This window comes from Bombina bombina, chromosome 1, assembly GCF_027579735.1.
Source record: "Bombina bombina isolate aBomBom1 chromosome 1, aBomBom1.pri, whole genome shotgun sequence".
NCBI lineage: Eukaryota > Metazoa > Chordata > Amphibia > Anura > Bombinatoridae > Bombina > Bombina bombina.
The window spans coordinates 506,954,448-506,974,535 of NC_069499.1; the positions used below are offsets into that span (position 1 = coordinate 506,954,448).

Sequence of the window (20,088 nt, forward strand, 5' to 3'; positions counted from 1 at the left end):
TATAAGATGCACAGAGTCTTATTACGTTTTAATGAAATCATTGTATGCACATGTTTGATTACTAACTAGTTGTCTGAAATAGTTATTTTTTGTCTATTTATGATACTGTTCTTGTTATCTTTGTGTTGACAAATAATTTATACTTTTTGTTGATTCGTCCATAGAATCTTTCCTTCTTCCTGAATCCTCCAGCAGCCAGATGGTGTCAACTGTCAGAAGTCTTGACGTGGCAGTTCTCCTCTGTAACCAAAAGAGGCCTCAATCAAGATCAGCTGAGCATGCTGGGAGAAAAGTTATTAGGTAAAATAAAAGTTATACCGTGGTCCCCTCAATGCACTGTTACTAAGTCTACCAGAAATAGATTTCTGCTTCAAATATTAGTAGTAGTAGTATTGTTGTTGTTTCAATTTTTAAGTACTGCCAAACTCAGTAGTGTGTGTGTGTGTATATATATATATATACATACATATTGTATACTAGTAATTAATAGTTACAGTAGTCTACATGGACAGTTACCTATAGTGCTCATTACATTGCATTGTACAATATGATCATTGATAGCACAAATAATGCTTATTTGTTGTTTATACCAAAATGAAAGCTAATTCTGCAAAGAGATAAAAGACGCCTCATGGTGTAGTATTTTGGGTAATACAGTGTGAAGTTAGGAATAAGAACACTTTCACAAGCAGCAAGTATGGTGCAGTACCATCAAGCTGGTTCCTCAGTCAGAGGTCGGCAACCTATAGCCTACAAGCCACATTTTTGGTAATATATATATTTTTTTTCCCCTTTTTATATATATATATATATAATTTATATTTATTAAATAATGTATATAACAATTTTAGGAATCTCAATTTTCACTATATCAGTATATTTATTGAATAATACACAGTATATACAGATATTAGTCACATAATTTGTATTATGTGGTGGTTTTTTACTATTATTATTATCTTCATTTATTTTTTTGCTATGTAGGTGACTGCGGCCCCTAATGAATTCAGACGTTGTATCGGGCCCTTATATGGAAAAAGGTTGCTGACCCCTGCTCTGTCGTTCATCCAGCTGCCCATGAAACTTTGCAACTTGTTCAGAAAGGGACAGTTACCCTGTAATTACTGACATTTCCGTTGTGTTGCTATAGAATAACCTATCTGCCAAGTCTAAATGTTTACAAAACAAATTAACATTCATTTTACTGTAATCGTTTTTTTCAGGAGCCAAACTCCATCCACCATTTTCATTATTTAGTAGAGCCAACTAGTTATAACCAACTAGGTGCATATATGTAGCATAGTTTGCCTTGAGAAGTCAGCAGGGTGTCTTTCAGCTAATGAGTATTAGAAAACCCCAATTTTCAGAGCAAAATTACATGAAAAGGGGGCAAAATTAATAATGAAAGTATATTGCAATGTTGTTTCATTACTAAACAATTTGATATAAATATTTCAAGTGATAGTAGGTAGCTCAAAAGGCAGCTCAAAAAAGGCCATAACTTAAATAAAAGGTGACAAGTTTCACAGCTAAAAGTTTACGGTTTCGTCAGACGCTGTGAAGCATGTCATTTACATTTTTAAATAGCGTATAAATTTATATGTAATGGGCATTATTTGAGCTTCCTACTACCATTTGGAACAAGTTGTGAAGAGCCGCGGGTAGTTGGCTGGATGACTGAGAGGATTCTGCACCATACCATTCATTGCTGTTTGTGAGTGTTCTTATTTTTTTGTCATCTCAAATCCTACACCCTGAGGTGCCTTTTCTTTCTGTAGAACTGGCTTCTTCTATACAGTCACCCCTATTTGTTTGAAGAGTGCTACTGAAACTGTATATTGGAGTTGAATTTTTTCTTAAACTGTTTACTGGGACTTCACATCTCTTAATAGAGTCCTTTTATAATACTGTTTTGTATTTGATTTTTTGCAAAAAGAAAACTAAATGGCTATTGGATCCTATGTAGCCAGAATCACAATTTCAGATCTAAAGGTACATGAAACCCAAAGCATTTCTTTCATGAATCAGATAAAGAATACAATTTTAAACAGCTTTATAATTTACTTCTATCATCTAATCTGTTTCATTACTGGTTTCTAACTGAACACATGGGTGAGCCAATCACAATTGATAAATAAATGCAGCAACCAATCAACAGCTAGAACCTAAGTTCTCTGCTGCTTCCTGAGATTTCCTAGATAAACCTTTCAGCAAATAATAACAAGAGAACGAAGCAAATTAAATAATAGAAGTAAGTTGGAAAGTTGTTTAAAGTTGTATTCTCTATCTATGAATCGTGAAAGAAAATTTTTGGGTTTCATGTCCCTTTAAGGATAGTTTAATGTCTAATTTATTTTATTGCAGGAGGGCTTGAGCAGAAGACAGGTCAGGCAGGCTAGAATCTACACAATAGGGACTAAGGCAGTACAGGAACTGCAGGTAAAAGGATAACCAGGGTCAGGCCAAAGTCAACAACTTCTGAGTAGATTAGGTACGAGAACAGAAGATAAGAGGATAGTCAAAAAATGCAAACAGTAGGACACCAGCGGCATAACCAGGAATGTTCACAAACAGGCAGAGAATAAGGCAGATTTAGTCATTAAATAGCACTGAACATGAGAAAACAGACCTAATGTGGCGAATGATACGGAAACCAAAAAAATTATGCAACAGGCAAATCGTTGGAAAAAAAATTCAGAGTAAAAGGGTAAATACCTATTGCTAGGAGGGAATTGTCACAGGATCGTACAGTTCCTTCAGCCTGTAATGTAATCGATAAACCCCTGATAAGCAAACCATGACGTAACAATTTTATATCATTAAAAGGATTTTGTGATTGCTAGAAAAACACTGACAAGATCGGCAGATGCTCAGTAGTCATTATCTGCTAGAAACAAGCATAAGATTGTAATCAACATTAGCATAGATGCATCCTAATCCTAGTAAAAATATATAGCAGATAGCAGATAGGGAGCAAGAGTCTGTCCTGACAAATATTTATTATTGAATAACCGTAGTAAAACATTTAAATAATCAAAATACATTTTTTTTTTTCAAATAGATAAAAATACCAGATATTGAAAAATGTATCCAGATGTCAACAATAGCAGAATAGATTGTAGAACAAGAGGAAATGTGTAGCAGAGGTGGGGAGAAAAACAACATTAAAAGGCAAATGGTGAATGATAGAATTCTCAGTTATGATTCTATGATTATATTCCATTCCAAGCAATAAATTACTTCATTATTTTACTCTTTTGCCTTATGCATTGTTTAACAAATCATTGTTACATTCTCAGCCACTTTGTTTTATTCTTGTTTAAATCAAGGTGATTCATATATAAATGTTTTCCACAATGCCTGGTAGATTTAATTATTTAGCAAATTAAATTTTCTAAATTTTTATCTAGGACCCAACAGTACTGATGATCTTATTCCATGGACAAGATTCTGCAAGGTAAATTATATTCTACTAATCCTAAAGCCCGTTCACACGGGCTATTTTTTGCAGTACATCTGTCCCACCCCTTGCTCTCTCTCTTTCTCCCCCTCTCTTTTGCTCTCTCTCTCTCCCCCTCTCTTTTGCTCTCTCTCTCTCCCCCTCTCTTTTGCTCTCTCTCTCTCCCCCTCTCTTTTGCTCTCTGTCTCTCCCCCTCTCTTTGGCTCTATCTCTCTCTCTCTCTCTCTCTCTCTCCCCCCTCTCTTTTGCTCTCTCTCTCCCCCCTCTCTTTTGCTCTCTCTCTCCCCCCTCTCTTTTGCTCTCTCTCTCCCCCCTCTCTTTTGCTCTCTCTCTCCCCCCTCTCTTTTTTGCTCTCTCTCCCCCCTTTCTTTTTTGCTCTCTCTCCCCCCTCTCTTTTGCTCTTTCCCATTTCTTTTCCGCTCTCTCCCCCTCTCTTTTGCGCTCTCTCTCTCCCCCTCTCTCTTTTGCGCTCTCTCTCTCTCCCACTCTCTCGTTTGCGCTCTCTCCCACTCTCTCTTTTGCGCTCTCTCCCCCTCTCTCTTTTGCTCTCTCTCCCCCCTCTCTTTTCCTCTCTCTCCCCCTCTCTTTTGCTCTCTCTCTCCCCCCTCTCTTTTGCTCTCTCTCTCCCCCCTCTCTTTTGCGCTCTCTCTCCCTCTCTCTTTTGCTCTCTCTCTCCCCCCTCTCTTTTGCGCTCTCTCTTCCTCTCTCTTTTGCGCTCTCTCTCCCGCTCTCTCTTTTGCGCTCTTCCCCCCTCTCTTTTGCTCTCCCCCCTCCTCTTTTGCTCTCTCTCTCCCCCCTCTCTTTTGCGCTCTCTCTCCCCCCTCTCTTTTGCTCTCCCCCCCTCCTCTTTTGCTCTCTCTCTCCCCCCTCTCTTTTGCGCTCTCTCTCCCTCTCTCTTTTGCGCTCTCTCTCCCGCTCTCTCTTTTGCGCTCTTCCCCCCTCTCTTTTGCGCTCTTTCCCCCTCTCTCTTTTGCACTCTCCCCCCCTCTCTTTTGCGCTCTCTCTCTCCCCCTCTCTTTTGCTCCCTCTCCCCCCTCTCTTTTGCGCTCTCTCTCCCCCCTCTCTTTTGCGCTCTCTCTCCCCCCTCTCTTTTGCGCTCTCTCTCTCCCCTCTCTTTTGCGCTCTCCCCCCCTCTTTTGCTCCCTCTCCTCTCTCTTTTGCTCTCTCTCCCCCCTCTCTTTTGTGCTCTCTCCTCCCTCTCTTTTGCTCTCTCCCCCCTCTCTTTTGCTCTCTCTCCCCCCTCTTTTTGCTCCCTCTCCCCTCTCTTGCTCTTTCCCCTCTTTTTTGCTCTCTCCCCCTCTCTTTTGCACTCTCGCTCCACCTCTCTTTTGCGCTCTCTCTCCCCCCTCTCTATTGCTCTCCCCCCTCTCTTTTGCTCTCCCCCCCTCCTCTTTTGCTCTCTCTCTCCCCCCTCTCTTTTGCTCTCTCTCTCCCCCCTCTCTTTTGCGCTCTCTCTCCCTCTCTCTTTTGCGCTCTCTCTCCCTCTCTCTTTTGCGCTCTCTCCCGCTCTCTCTTTTGCGCTCTTTCCCCCCTCTCTTTTGCACTCTCTCCCCCCTCTCTTTTGCGCTCTTTCCCCCTCTCTTTTGCTCCCTCTCCCCCTCTCTTTTGCGCTCTCTCTCCCCCCTCTCTTTTGCGCTCTCTCCCCCCTCTCTTTTGCGCTCTCTCTCTCTCCCCTCTCTTTTGCGCTCTCCCCCCCTCTTTTGCTCCCTCTCCTCTCTCTTTTGCTCTCTCTCTCCCCCTCTCTTTTGCGCTCTCTCCCCCCTCTCTTTTGCTCTCTCTCCCCCCTCTTTTTGCTCCCTCTCCCCTCTCTTGCTCTTTCCCCTCTCTTTTGTGCTCTCTCTCCCCCCTCTTTTTTGCTCTCTCCCCCTCTCTTTTGCACTCTCGCTCCACCTCTCTTTTGCGCTCTCTCTCCCCCCTCTCTTTTGCGCTCTCTCTCCCTCCTCTCTTTTGCGCTCTCTCTCCCCCTCTCTTTTGTGCTCTCTCTCCCCCCTCTCTCTTGCACTCTCTCTCTCCCTCTCTTTTGCGCTCTCTCTCCCCCTCTCTCTTGCGCTCTCTCTCTCCCTCTCTCTTGCGCTCTCTCTCCCCCTCTCTTTTGCGCTCTCTCTCCCCCCTCTCTTTTGCGCTCTCTCTCCCCCCTCTCTTTTGCGCTCTCTCTCCCCCTTCTCTTTTGCGCTCTCTCTCCCCCTCTCTTTTGCGCTCTCTCTCCCCCTCTCTTTTGCTCTCTCTCCCCCCTCTCTTTTGCGCTCTCTCTCCCCCCTCTCTTTTGCGCTCTCTCTCCCCCCTCTCTTTTGCGCTCTCTCCCCCTCTCTTTTGCGATCTCTCTCTCCCCCTCTCTTTTGCGCTCTCTCTCCCCCTCTCTTTTGCTCTCTCTCCCCCCTCTCTTTTGCGCTCTCTCTCCCCCCTCTCTTTTGCGCTCTCTCTCCCCCCTCTCTTTTGCGCTCTCTCTCCCCCCTCTCTTTTGCGCTCTCTCTCCCCCCTCTCTTTTGCGCTCTCTCTCCCCCCTCTCTTTTGCGCTCTCTCTCCCCCCTCTCTTTTGCGCTCTCTCCCCCTCTCTTTTGCGCTCTCTCCCCCTCTCTTTTGCGATCTCTCTCTCCCCCTCTCTCTTTTGCACTCTCCTCCTCTCTCTTTTGCGCTCTCTCCCCCTCTCTCTTTTTCGCTCTCTCCCCCCTCTCTTTTGCGCTCTCTCCCCCCTCTCTTTTGCGCTCTCTCTCTCCCCCTCTCTCTTTTGCGCTCTCTCTCTCCCCCTCTCTCTTTTGCGCTTTCTCCCCCTCTCTCTTTTGCTCTCTCGCTCCCCCTCTCTTTTGCGCCCTCTCGCTCCCCCTCTCTTTTGCGCCCTCTCGCTCCCCCTCTGTTTTGCTCTCTCTCCCCCCTCTTTTTTGCTCTCTCTCCCCCTCTCTTTTGCGCTCTCTCGCTCCACCTCTCGCTCTTTCTACCCCCTCTCTTTTGCTCTTTCTCCCCCTCTCTCTCTCTCTCTCTCTCCCCTCTCCCCCTTCTTTTGCTCTCTCTCCCCCTCTCGCTATTGCTCTCTCCCCCCTCTCTCTTCTTTTGCTCCCTGTCTTCCCCTCTCTTTTGCTCACTCTCTCTCCCCTATCTCTTTTGCGCACTCTCCCCTCTCTTGCGCTCTCTGTCCCCCTCTCTCTTTTGCGCTCTCTCCCCCTCTCTTTTGCTCTTTCCCCTCTCTTTTGCTCTTTCCCCCTCTCTTTTGCTCCCTCTCTTTTGCTCCCTCTCCCCTCTTTTGCTCTCTCCCCCCTCTCTTTTGCGCTCTCGCTCTCCTCCTCTCTTTTGTGCTCTCGCTCTCCTCTCTTTTGCGCTCTCTCTCTCTCTCTCCCCCCTCTCTTTTGCACTCTCTCTCCCCCTCTCTCTCCCCTCTCCCCCTTCTTTTGCTCTCTCTCCCTCTCTCTCTATTGCTCTCTCCCCCCTCTCTCTTCTTTTGCTCTCTGTCTTCCCCTCTCTTTTGCTCACTCTCTCTCCCCTATCTCTTTTGCGCTCTCTCCCCTCTCTCTTTTGCGCTCTCTCTCTCCCTCTCTCTTTTTCGCTCTCTCCCCCTCTCTTTTGCTCTTTCCCCTCTCTTTTGCTCTTTCCCCTCTCTTTTGCTCTTTCCCCTCTCTTTTGCTCTTTCCCCCTCTCTTTTGCTCCCTCTCCCCTCTCTTTTGCTCCCTCTCCCCTCTTTTGCTCTCTCCCCCCCTCTCTTTTGTGCTCTCGCTCTCCTCTCTTTTGCGCTCTCTCTCTCCCCCTCTCTTTTGTGCGCTCTCCCCCCTCTCTTTTGCGCTCTCTCTCCCCCCTCTCTTTTGCGCTCTCTCTCCCTCCCTCTTTTTTGTGCTCTCTCTCTCCCCTCTCTTTTGCGCTCTCTCTCTCCCCTCTCTTTTGCTCTTTCTCCCCCCTCCCTCCCCTCTTTTGCTCTGTCTCCCCCTCTCTATTGGTCTCTCTCTCCCCCCTCTCTTCTTTTGCTCTCTCTCTCTCCTCTCTTTTGCTCTCTCTCCCTCCTCTCTTTTGCTCTCTCTCTCTCCATCCTTCTCTTTTGCTCTCTCTCTCCCCTCTCCCCCCTCTCTTTTGCTCTCTTCCCCCCCTCTTTTGCTCTTTCTCTCCCCTCTCCCCTCCTCTTTTGCTCTCTCCCCCCCCCTCTCTCTTTCCCCCTCTGATTGCTCTCTTCTCCCCCCCTCTTTTGCTCTCTCTCCCCCTCTCTATTGCTCTCTCTCCCCCTCTCTCTCTCTCTCCCCCTCTCTCTTCCCTCTTTCTCCTCTCTTTTGCTCTTTCCCCTCTCTTTTGCTCTCTCCCCTCTCTTTTGCTCTCTCCCCCCTCTCTTTTGCTCTCTCTCTTACCCTCTATTTAGTTCTTTCCCATCTCTTTTGCTCTCTCCCCTTTCTTTCTATCTCCTTCCTCTCTCTCGCGACTGTGCCCGGAATCCCACCCCCACCCCCGCCCGGTCACAACCCCCGCTCACACCCGGCCACGCCCACTTCTGCCCACCGTGCCGCTGCAGATCAGGTAGACTCTAAGGCTCTACTGCGCATGACAGCTGATACTTATATTACAATATAGCACTTAATTAAATAAGTTGCTGATGTTATTCCATGCTGGTGTGTTTATCAGTGTCAGGCCCCCAGTTTTATGTCACATTATATTATTCAAAATTCTGCATTTAGTTTCAGAACCCTCTAGTTTAGATAATCTAAGGGATTAATGGGGCTTTACCATAACATTTCCTGTGGATGGGGACTTCTAAACAAAATGCTTCATTAAAAAGATCAAGTTCTATGACATTAAGACCAGTTTAACCAACCAAAATGGCTCAGCCCTAGAAGGTTATAGTATTTGTGTCCTTGTGGTAGATTGTGGTCTACTAGTGGATGTCTAATGGAAAATCAAAAGGTATTGCATGATTCACTGCTACTAATAGTGATAGTGTAGCCTCATATTAAGAATAAATGTGTAAATGTGCTGTTCACAAGTATGTTCTACAACACAATTATAGTCTAAGGTGGCAAACAGCTGTTTTGCATAAGTTTTTGTTGCCTTATATTTTCTAATGGAGTCATCAAGCATTTTCAAAAATTTCATATTAATTTTTTTTTTGCCTACGTATATAAAATAAATAGAATGTACTGTTAGATTTAACATAGATTTAACATCCACATAATATGGATCCACACCAAATGGAACAAGATTTCTCTTATTTATATTATACCCATAATTCTATGCTTTTAAAGCTTTTTATCTCTGTTCTTTACATAACCCTTCCTGTCATTTCCCCAAACACTTCAACTCTGCTAGACAGACACAGGCCAGATATTATCCATGCTAATAGCTATAGACTCTAAAGTGACCCATTCTACCATGTTTAACCTTTAGTTATCAGCATTTAACAGCAGATATTTCCTAACATTCCTGCATGTTGCACAGTGATTGGTTGACATGTGCAGGAGCTCATTATATCTCTCCACATTTTGAACACAGCAAAGGAAGTATGATAAACAAAAAGTGGCTTTTTAAGAGTTCACAGCACTATCATTTTTACTCTCATATTACAAGTTCAAAGTAAAATGTCAGCGCTCGAGTGAAAGCTTAGGGTGTACTGGCATCTGGATGTCGGAGAGTGCTGGTTTATTATATATAGGTTTATTATTAAAATAAATGTTTAACAGTGATTTTAAAGGGATATGGTATGTGACAAGGTGTTTTGTAGATATGTGTGTATGTGTTTATATTTGTGTGTTATGTGTGTACACACATACGTATACACATTTGAGCTCTTCCCAGTCCAAAGCCTTGTCATATACCATATCCCTTTAAATCACTGATAAAATATAATTTCAATAAGAAAAACTGTATTTTACATTTACTTTGTTATGCATATGCTCTAGCTTAAACACTTTATTTCAGGTCTCCAAGAGCGCTATATTTTTCTGCGCCATCATGTGCTGCTCTCGAGCGCAACATATAACTCACCACAATATAAGTGATGATAACGTTCCGTGCGCTATCCATTAAAAGTATACAGGGCACTAAAAATGTCTACTCTCTGGTAAATCATTTTTTTCTATTTACTTGTAATACCAGATTGTGCTCTATTGTGAGCACAAGGCCACGATATGGGTAGAGCACCCTGCACTATCTCTTGTGCTCCACTTGTAATGTAAGCCATGGTGTTTTGTTGCTGCATATATACGTTTTAACACAAAATGCTTAAAATTGATGTTTGTTTACTTTTAGGAAAATATTGGTGAAAAGAATTTTCCTTTCTGGCTATGGATTGAGGGTATACTAGAACTGATTAAAAAACATCTTCTGTGCCTATGGAATGATGGGTGAGTTTATGTTTATATTTTGAGACATTAAAGGTACATGAAACCCAATTTTTTTTCTTTCATGATTCAGATAGAGCATGCAATTTTAAATAACTTTCCAATTTATTTCTATTATTTATTTTGTTTTGTTCTTTTGTATGCTTTGTTGAAAAGTATACCTAGGTAGGCTCAGAAACTGCTGATTGGTTGCTACATATATATGCCTCTTGTCATTGGCTTTCAGCTAGCTCCCAGTTGTCTATTGCTGCTCTTTCAACAAAGGATATCAAGAGAATGAAGCAAATTAGATAATAGAAGTAAATTGGAAAGTTGCTTAAAATTGTTAGAACTATATGATTCTGATTCATGAAAGAGATAAAAATTGGGTTTTATGTCCCTTTTAAAATTGTACTGAAATATCGATGTCTCCTCTTGGTGTAGTCCAGTGTTGCTCAGCCTAAAGCACTGTTTTTCAAACCTGTCCTCGGGCCTCCCAAACAACAGGGCACATTTTGAGGTTTTCTGAACTGAAGCACAGGTGAAATAATCAGATGGTTAGTAAACCTAGTTATTTTACCTGCTCTCATGCAAGGTAATCCTGAACATCTGGCCTGTTGGGGAGGCCTGAGGGCAGATGTGAAAACCAACATTTTCCTCAAATGTTTTCAAGAATTCATCTAATTCCCTTTTCAATGCTGTTAAACCTCACCCTATTTTCAAAATACAATAGACCTCTCTTCCTTACAAATCTCTTATTCCTGTCCCATAGGAAAGATTAGACACCCCAGGTGTGCACAGTGCTGATGCTTTTACTTTGGCTTTACTTTTCTTGTATCTGCTTTCTCTCCGTTGTTATGAACAGATGCATTGTGGGCTTCATAAGCAAAGAAAGAGAAAGAGCCCTCCTTAAAGAAAAGAATCCCGGGACATTTTTATTACGATTTAGTGAAAGTAGCAAAGAGGGGGCTATCACCTTTACCTGGGTGGAAAGAGCACAACATGGTAAGGAAATAGTAGCTTCTTTGTATCAAAATAAAAAGGACTAATGTAAAAGATCTGAATTCTTTATCTTGGTAAATATGGAATGGTCAATAGCAGAATTCTGGCCACATACAAGTTATATGCAATTCCAGATTCAACTCAAGGAAATGTCAGATTTCAGAAATATGTAATAATGTCTGTACTTAAAGGGACACTGAACCCATTTTTTTTTCTTTCGTGATTCAGATAGAGCACGCAATTTTAAGCAAATTTCTATTTTACCCCTGTTATGAATTTTTCTTCGTGCTCTTGCTATCTTTATTTAAAAAGGAGGAATGTAAGCTTACGAGCCGGCCCATCTTTGTTTCAGAACCTGGGTACAGCTTGCTGATTGGTGACTAAATGTACCTACCCAATCGGCAAACGCTATCCAAGGTGCTGAACAAAAAATGGGATGGCTCGTAAGCTTTCATCCCTGCTTTTTTCCAAATAAAGATAGCAGGAGAATGAAGAAAAATTGATTATAGGAGTAAATTAGAAAGATGCTTAAAATTGCATGGTCTATCTGAATAATGAAAGAACAAATTTGGGTTCAGTATCCCTTTAAAGGAATAAAGGTCAAGATTGGAATATGCATGAATTAATTTCAATTTTAAATAGGAGCATTGTTGCAATATAAATTAATTAGCAAAACTGATACTTGTAAATATTATTACTGTATCAGTGGCATACGCATATATGCTACGTGTGACTAGAGCATTTGGGGTTCAAACACCATGTTCTGCACAGAGAGCTGGCAGTGGTGTGTATTGCATTAGTAAAGATTAAAGGGACACTAAACCTATATTTTTTCTTTAATGATTCAGATAGAACATGCAATTTTAAGCAACTTTCTAATTTACTGCTATTATCGAATATTCTTTGTTCTCTTGCTATCATTATTTGAAAAGCAGAAATCTGAGTTTAGGAGCCGGCCCATTTTTGGTTCAGCACCTGGGTAGTGCTTGCCGATTGGTGGCTAAATGTAGCTGGGTGTTTGACAAGATCTAACATGATATATCACCAACATATAAGATTACATCTTAAATTAATACTTTTTAATCACAAATAACATACATTTCATAATACAATTTTAAAAAAAATGCAATTCATAAAAATAAATTGGACACATTTTTTTTTATAAAATTATAAGATCACATACAGCTCAGTGCAAATATTCATAGATAAAATGCAAAATATATTTGAGATCCACAATATCACTTCAAGTACATTATAAAATCCACCTATTAAAAGAAAAATAGCTAGTAGTGCAGATTACAGGATTCTTTTAATTGTGTGATCTATTCTGCCTTCTTACCATATATTGTATATGTGATGTATCTTTAAAGCAAACATCATTGGATATTATTGTAGGTGGATTTTCCTATTGATAATGTGGATTTTAGTCAGTTACTCCAAAACCATAATGATCTAAATGTGTCTTTTTATGGTTATATTCAGAACCCGTGTTTCATTCAGTGGAGCCTTACACAAAAAGAGAACTTTCTGCAGTGACTTTTCCAGATATTATTCGCAACTATAAAGTAATGGCTGCTGAAAATATTCCTGAAAACCCACTGAGGTTCCTGTATCCAGACACACCAAAAGATATGGCCTTTGGAAAATATTACTCTAGACCAAAAGAAGGTAAATATCTATGTATTGTTCAGTGTGTGTGTGTTGTCTGTGAATGCTACCACATATTGTCATCCTCTTCTAGCACGGTGCTAATATTGTACCCAAACACTATGCTTTTTAATTTGTACTAGATAAATATAAAATAAACAGACCTTACAATGAAACAATGCATAACCGACATAACACAGCCCATTTAACATGACAAAACAATATCTTACTAGCACTACCCCTCCTTATAAAGCAATTTATAATCTAGCTGCAAATCAGTTTGCATGTGTATTACATATTTGGTAATCGTATTAGGTCATTTTAAGAGGCCTAAACATGTATCATTTATTGATTTTGAACAATTCTAATATCCAACAAGTATCTCTGTACTTATTTATCTAAAGGATTATCTTTAACAGTGAAAAATATAGACAATATTGTGTTACCTCAGTCTGATACTATTAAAGAAAAATGTCACTCACCCATAGAATATCACCAGTTCTTCATTTAAAATATAAAGGACAAAAAAATCCCAAAGCAATAGGGAATGTGTAGGCATGAGAAAATAGCAAACACCATATAAAAGACTTAAAGGGACACTAAATCCAAAATTGAACTTGATTCAAATACAACATGCAATTTCTTTATATATGCACACATTCTGAGGCACCAGTTATTGTTGAGCATGTGCAAGAGTTCACAATGCACATGTATACCAGTCTGTGATAATGGCTGTCACATGATACAGTGTTGGAAATTTGAAATCCATTTGAATCTACTGTTCATTTAAAAAGTGCTATTGCATTGAATTTTTATTATGCACTTATTAATCATGCAATGTGTCTGTATTTAATGCTAATGATCTGTACTCACCATTTCTCTTGTTAAGTGTAGTCAGTCCACGGGTCATCCATTACTTATGGGATTATATCTCTTCCCCAACAGGAAGTTGCAAGAGGATCACCCAAGCAGAGCTGCTATATAGCTCCTCCCCTCACATGTCATATCCAGTCATTCTCTTGCAACCTAACTAAAGATAGGTCGTTGTGAGAGGTCTGTGGTGTTTTTAAACTTAGTTTATTTCTTCAATCAAAAGTTTGTTATTTTAAATGGCACCGGAGTGTGCTGTTTGTTTCTCAGGCAGCATTAGAAGAAGAATCTGCCTGCGTTTTCTATAATCTTAGCAGACGTAACTAAGATCCACTGGCTGTTCTCGCACATTCTGAGGAGTGAGGTAACTTCAGAAAAAGGGAATAGCATGCAGGGCCCCCCTGCAAACGAGGTATGTGCAGTAAATTATTTTTCTAAGCAATGGAATTGACTGAGAAAATACTGCTGATACCAATGTAATGTAAGTTCAGCCTTAAATGCAGTGGTAGCAACTGGTATTAGGCTGATGAGTGTGTGTACACTGAAGTATTTTTCTAGGGAATGGAATTTGACTCAGAAAATACTGTTAATACTGAAGTAATGTATGAGCCTTAACTGCAGTAACAGCGACTGGTAGCAGGCTTATTAATAACACTTCATAACTTTTAGAATTGTATGTTCAAAACGTTTACTGGCATGTTAATCGTTTTTTGTGAAGTACTTGGTGATAAAACTTATTGGGGCATGATTTTTACCACATGGCTAACTTTTGTTTCTGCATAGAAACAGTTAACTGAGCTTCCCCACTGTTGTAATATGAGTGGGAGGGGCCTATTTTAGCGCTTTTTTGCGCAGTAAAAATTCAGTCACAATCTTCCTACTTCATCCTCCATGATCCAGGACGTCTCTAGAGAGCTCAGGGGTCTTCAAAATTCATTTTGAGGGAGGTAATCAGTCACAGCAGACCTGTGACAGTGTGTTTGACTGTGATGAAAACGTTAATTATTAAATTGTTATCCGTTTTTGGGTATTAAGGGGTTAATAATCCATTTGCTGGTGGGTGCAATCCTTTGCTAACTTAATACATTTACTGTGAAAATTTGGTTGCTATAACTAATTTGGTTCATTGTTATTTCAACTGTGACAGCTTTTTGTGCTTCTTAAAGGCACAGTAGCATTTTTTATATTGCTTGTAAATTTATTTGAAAAGTATTTTCCAAGCTTGCTAGTCTCATTGCTAGTCTGTTTAAACATGTCTGACACAGATGAATCTGTTTGTTCACTATGTATGAAGGCCAATGTGGAGCCCCATAGAAATTTGTGTACTAAATGCATTGATTTAACTTTAAATAAAAGTCAGTCTTTACATGTAAAGAAATTATCACCAGACAACGAGGGGGAAGTTATGCTGACTAACTCTCCTCACGTGTCAGTACCCTCGCCTCCCGCTCAGGAGGTGCGTGATTTTGTGGCGCCAAGTACATCAGGGAGGCCCTTACAAATCACTTTGCAAGACATGGCTACTGTTATGACAGAAGTATTATCTAAATTGCCAGAATTAAGAGGCAAGCGTGATAGCTCTGGGTTAAGGACAGAGCGCGCTGATGATGTGAGAGCCATGTCCGATACTGCGTCACAATTTGCAGAACATGAAGACGGAGAGCTTCATTCTATGGGTGACGGATCTGATCCAGGGAGACTGGATTCAGAGATTTCTAATTTTAAATTTAAGCTTGAGAACCTCCGCATATTGCTAGGGGAGGTATTAGCGGCTCTGAATGATTGTAACATGGTTGCAATTCCAGAAAAATTATGTAGGTTGGATAGATACTATGCGGTACCGGTGTGTACTGACGTGTTTCCTATACCTAAAAGGCTTACAGAGATTATTAGCAAGGAGTGGGATAGACCCGGTGTGCCTTTTTCCCCTCCTCCCATATTTAGGAAAATGTTTCCTATAGACGCCACCACACGAGACTTATGGCAGACGGTCCCTAAGGTGGAGGGAGCAGTTTCTACTTTAGCTAAGCGTACCACTATCCCGGTGAAGGATAGTTGTGCCTTTTCAGATCCAATGGATAAAAAATTCGAAGGTTACCTTAAGAAAATGTTTGTTCAACAAGGTTTTATCTTACAGCCCCTTGCATGCATTGCGCCTGTCACTGCTGCAGCGGCATTCTGGTTTGAGTCTCTGGAAGAGGCCATTCGCACAGCTCCAATGGATGAAATTATGAACAAGCTTAAAGCACTTAAGCTAGCTAACGCATTTGTTTCTGATGCCATCGTACATTTAACCAAACTTACGGCTAAGAACTCCGGATTCGCCATCCAAGTGCGCAGAGCGCTATGGCTTAAATCCTGGTCAGCTGACGTGACTTCTAAATCTAAATTGCTTAATATTCCTTTCAAAGGGCAGACCTTATTCGGGCCCGGCTTGAAAGAAATTATCGCTGACATTACGGGAGGTAAGGGCCATACTCTGCCTCAGGATAGGGCCAAATCAAAGGCCAAACAGTCTAATTTTCGTGCCTTTCGTAACCTCAAGGCAGGAGCAGCATCAACTTCCTCCGCTCCAAAACAGGAAGGAGCTGTTGCTCGTTACAGACAGGGCTGGAAAACTAACCAGTCCTGGAACAAGGGCAAGCAGGCCAGAAAACCTGCTGCTGCCCCTAAGACAGCATGAAGAGAGGGCCCCCTATCCGGAAACATATCTAGTAGGGGGCAGACTTTCTCTCTTCGCCCAGGCTTGGGCAAGAGATGTCTAGGATCCCTGGGCATTGGAGATCATATCTCAGGGATATCTTCTGGACTTCAAAGCTTCTCCTCCACAAGGGAGATTTTATCTTTCAAGGTTATCAGCAAACCAAATAAAGAAAGAGGCGTTTCTACACTGTGTACAAGACCTCTTACTAATGGGGGTGATCCACCCAGTTCCGCGGACGGAACACGAGCAAGGATTCTATTCAAACCTGTTTGTGGTTCCCAAGAAAGAGGGAACCTTCAGACCAATCTTGGACTTAAAAATCCTAAACAAATTCCTAAGAGTTCCATCATTCAAAATGGAAACTATTCGAACCATCCTACCCATGATCCAAGAGGGTCAGTACATGACCACAGTGGACTTAAAGGATGCCTACCTTCACATACCGATTCACAAGGATCATTATCGGTACCTAAGATTTGCCTTCCTAGACAGGCATTACCAGTTTGTAGCTCTTCCCTTCGGGTTAGCTACGGCTCCAAGAATCTTTACAAAGGTTCTGGGCTCACTTCTGGCGGTACTAAGACCGCGAGGCATAGCGGTGGCTCCGTACCTAGGCGACATTCTGATACAAGCGTCAAGTTTTCAAACTGCCAAGTCTCATACAGAGATAGTTCTGGCATTTCTGAGGTCGCATGGGTGGAAGGTGAACGTGGAAAAGAGTTCTCTATTACCACTCACAAGGGTTCCCTTCCTAGGGACTCTTATAGATTCTGTAGAGATGAAAATTTACCTGACGGAGGCCAGGTTATCAAAACTTCTAAATGCTTGCCGTGCCCTTCATTTCATTCCACACCAGTCAGTAGCTCAGTGCATGGAAGTAATCGGCTTAATGGTAGCGGCAATGGACATAGTATCTCAGACCGCTGTAATTGTGCATGCTAAGTCAGTGGAATGGGGATTACTCCGATTTGTCCCCACTACTAAATCTGGATCAAGAGACCAGAGATTCTCTTCTATGGTGGCTTTCTCGGCCCCACCTGTCCAAGGGGATGACCTTTCGCAGGCCAGATTGGACGATTGTAACAACAGACGCCAGCCTTCTAGGTTGGGGCGCAGTCTGGAATTCCCTGAAGGCTCAGGGATCATGGACTCAGGAGGAGAAACTCCTCCCAATAAATATTCTGGAGTTAAGAGCTATATTCAATGCTCTTCTAGCTTGGCCTCAGTTAGCAACTCTGAGGTTCATCAGATTTCAGTCGGACAACATCACGACTGTGGCTTACATCAACCATCAAGGGGGAACCAGGAGTTCCCTAGCGATGTTGGAAGTCTCAAAGATAATTCGCTGGGCAGAGTCTCACTCTTGCCACCTGTCAGCGATCTACATCCCAGGCGGGGAGAACTGGGAGGCGGATTTTCTAAGTCGCCAGACTTTTCATCCGGGGGAGTGGGAACTTCATCCGGAGGTCTTCGCCCAACTGATTCATCGTTGGGGCAAACCATATCTGGATCTCATGGCGTCTCGCCAGAACGCCAAGCTTCCTTGTTACGGATCCAGGTCCAGGGACCCGGAAGCGGTGCTGATAGATGCCCTGACAGCCCCTTGGGTCTTCAACATGGCTTATGTGTTTCCACCATTTCCGATGCTTCCTCGACTGATTGCCAAGATCAAACAGGAGAGAGCATCGGTGATTCTGATAGCGCCTGCGTGGCCACGCAGGACCTGGTATGCAGACCTAGTGGACATGTCGTCCTGTCCACCATGGTCTCTGCCTCTGAGGCAGGACCTTCTAATTCAGGGTCCTTTCAACCATCCAAATCTAATTTCTCTGAGGCTGACTGCCTGGAGATTGAACGCTTGATTCTATCAAAGCGTGGCTTCTCGGAGTCGGTTATTGATACCTTAATACAGGCTAGGAAACCTGTTACCAGAAGAATTTACCATAAGATATGGCGTAAATATTTATATTGGTGCGAATCCAAGAGTTACTCATGGAGTAAGGTTAGGATTCCTAGGATATTGTCTTTTCTACAAGAGGGTTTAGAAAAGGGCTTATCCGCTAGTTCGTTAAAGGGACAGATTTCTGCTCTGTCTATTCTTCTACACAAGCATCTGGCAGAAGTTCCAGACGTTCAGGCTTTTTGTCAGGCTTTGGCTAGGATTAGGCCTGTGTTTAAGACTGTTGTTCCGCCGTGGAGCTTAAACTTAGTTCTTAACGTTCTGCAAGGCGTTCCATTTGAACCCCTTCATTCCATTGATATCAAGCTGTTATCTTGGAAAGTTCTGTTTTTGATGGCTATTTCCTCGGCTCGAAGAGTCTCTGAGTTATCTGCCTTACATTGTGATTCTCCTTATCTGATTTTTCATTCAGACAAGGTAGTTCTGCGTACTAAACCTGGGTTCTTACCTAAGGTAGTTTCTAACAGGAATATCAATCAAGAGATTGTTGTTCCATCATTGTGTCCTAACCCTTCTTCAAAGAAGGAATGACTTTTGCATAATCTGGACGTAGTCCGTGCCCTGAAGTTCTATTTGCAGGCAACTAAAGATTTTCGTCAAACTTCTTCCCTGTTTGTCGTTTACTCTGGACAGAGGAGAGGTCAAAAGGCTTCGGCTACCTCTCTCTTCTTTTGGCTTTGTAGCATAATACGTTTAGCCTATGAGACTGCTGGACAGCAGCCTCCTGAAAGAATTACAGCTCATTCTACTAGAGCTGTGGCTTCCACCTGGGCCTTTAAAAATGAGGCCTCTGTTGAACAGATTTGCAAGGCTGCAACTTGGTCTTCACTTCACACTTTTTCAAAATTTTACAAATTTGACACTTTTGCTTCTTCGGAGGCTATTTTTGGGAGAAAGGTACTTCAGGCAGTGGTTCCCTCCGTTTAAAGTTCCTGCCTTGTCCCTCCCTTCATCCGTGTACTTTAACTTTGGTATTGGTATCCCATAAGTAATGGATGACCCGTGGACTGACTACACTTAACAAGAGAAAACATAATTTATGCTTACCTGATAAATTTATTTCTCTTGTAGTGTAGTCAGTCCACGGCCCGCCCTGTCTTTTAAGGCAGATCTAAATTTTAATTAAACTCCAGTCACCACTGCACCCTATGGTTTCTCCTTTCTCGTCTTGTTTCGGTCGAATGACTGGATATGACATGTGAGGGGAGGAGCTATATAGCAGCTCTGCTTGGGTGATCCTCTTGCAACTTCCTGTTGGGGAAGAGATATAATCCCATAAGCAATGGATGACCCGTGGACTGACTACACTACAAGAGAAATAAATTTATCAGGTAAGCATAAATTATGTTTTTCATTGTGTGATATCTTACCTTAGATCCTTCATTCAATCATAAAAGGTTTGTTTGTTCTTTTAGCAGTGATCAGTTTTGTTTGACAAGTTAATTGTTGATCATGTCAACAAAAACAAAAAAACTTTGATATTGCATTTGTATGATTCTGGTATGCCCTTTTAATCCATTGTATATTGATATGTTTGGAGTTTTGAAAGTTTATCTGTGTGTTGTTTTGTTTTTTGGGGTGGGGCTGCCATTGACATAAAGGAGATTATTAATGTGATTAATATTGTATATATTGTTTAATTTGCTATTATTGACCCTTATGCTTTATATTTGTGAACTATATAATCCATAATATTTGGGGTTTTGTGAAATTTTATGTTTAGGTTATAACTAGTTTTACATTTTATTCAAGCACCAGAACCTATGGATCTTGATGGACCTAAAGGAACAGGATACATCAAAACTGAATTAATTTCAGTGTCTGAAGTGTAAGTACTACTCACAAGTCCTACTTTTACAAATATATTAGCAGTTATGATACAGAAACAATTAATAGTAGTAGTGTCTTAGTTTGGCTTATAAATGACATGAATTTGCTCTTTTAGACATCCGTCCAGACTTCAGACAACGGACAACCTGCTGCCAATGTCTCCGGAGGAGTATGATGAGGTGGCAAGATTAGTGGGGCCTTCTGATATTGACTCTATGGTGGGTATCAGAAATGCTTTCCAGCTAATTTTCCCTACAAAACAAGCAAAGTGTTGTATATAATCTATAGTCATACATTTACCAGAGCGCATTACATCATAATACAAAAGCAAACT

General features: G+C 41.8%; 1 protein-coding gene across 1 annotated transcript in view; it reads left to right on the plus strand.

Moving 5' to 3' along the window:
- STAT1 (signal transducer and activator of transcription 1) overlaps positions 1 to 20,088 on the plus strand; it is a 145,730-nt gene that overhangs the window by 110,241 nt on the left and 15,401 nt on the right. The window contains exons 17-23 of the mRNA XM_053698593.1: positions 165 to 300; positions 3,411 to 3,457; positions 9,671 to 9,765; positions 10,607 to 10,746; positions 12,226 to 12,411; positions 19,677 to 19,752; positions 19,870 to 19,972. Of these exons, the coding sequence (XP_053554568.1) occupies positions 165 to 300; positions 3,411 to 3,457; positions 9,671 to 9,765; positions 10,607 to 10,746; positions 12,226 to 12,411; positions 19,677 to 19,752; positions 19,870 to 19,972 (783 nt within the window). The remainder of the gene's footprint in view (positions 1 to 164; positions 301 to 3,410; positions 3,458 to 9,670; positions 9,766 to 10,606; positions 10,747 to 12,225; positions 12,412 to 19,676; positions 19,753 to 19,869; positions 19,973 to 20,088) is intronic.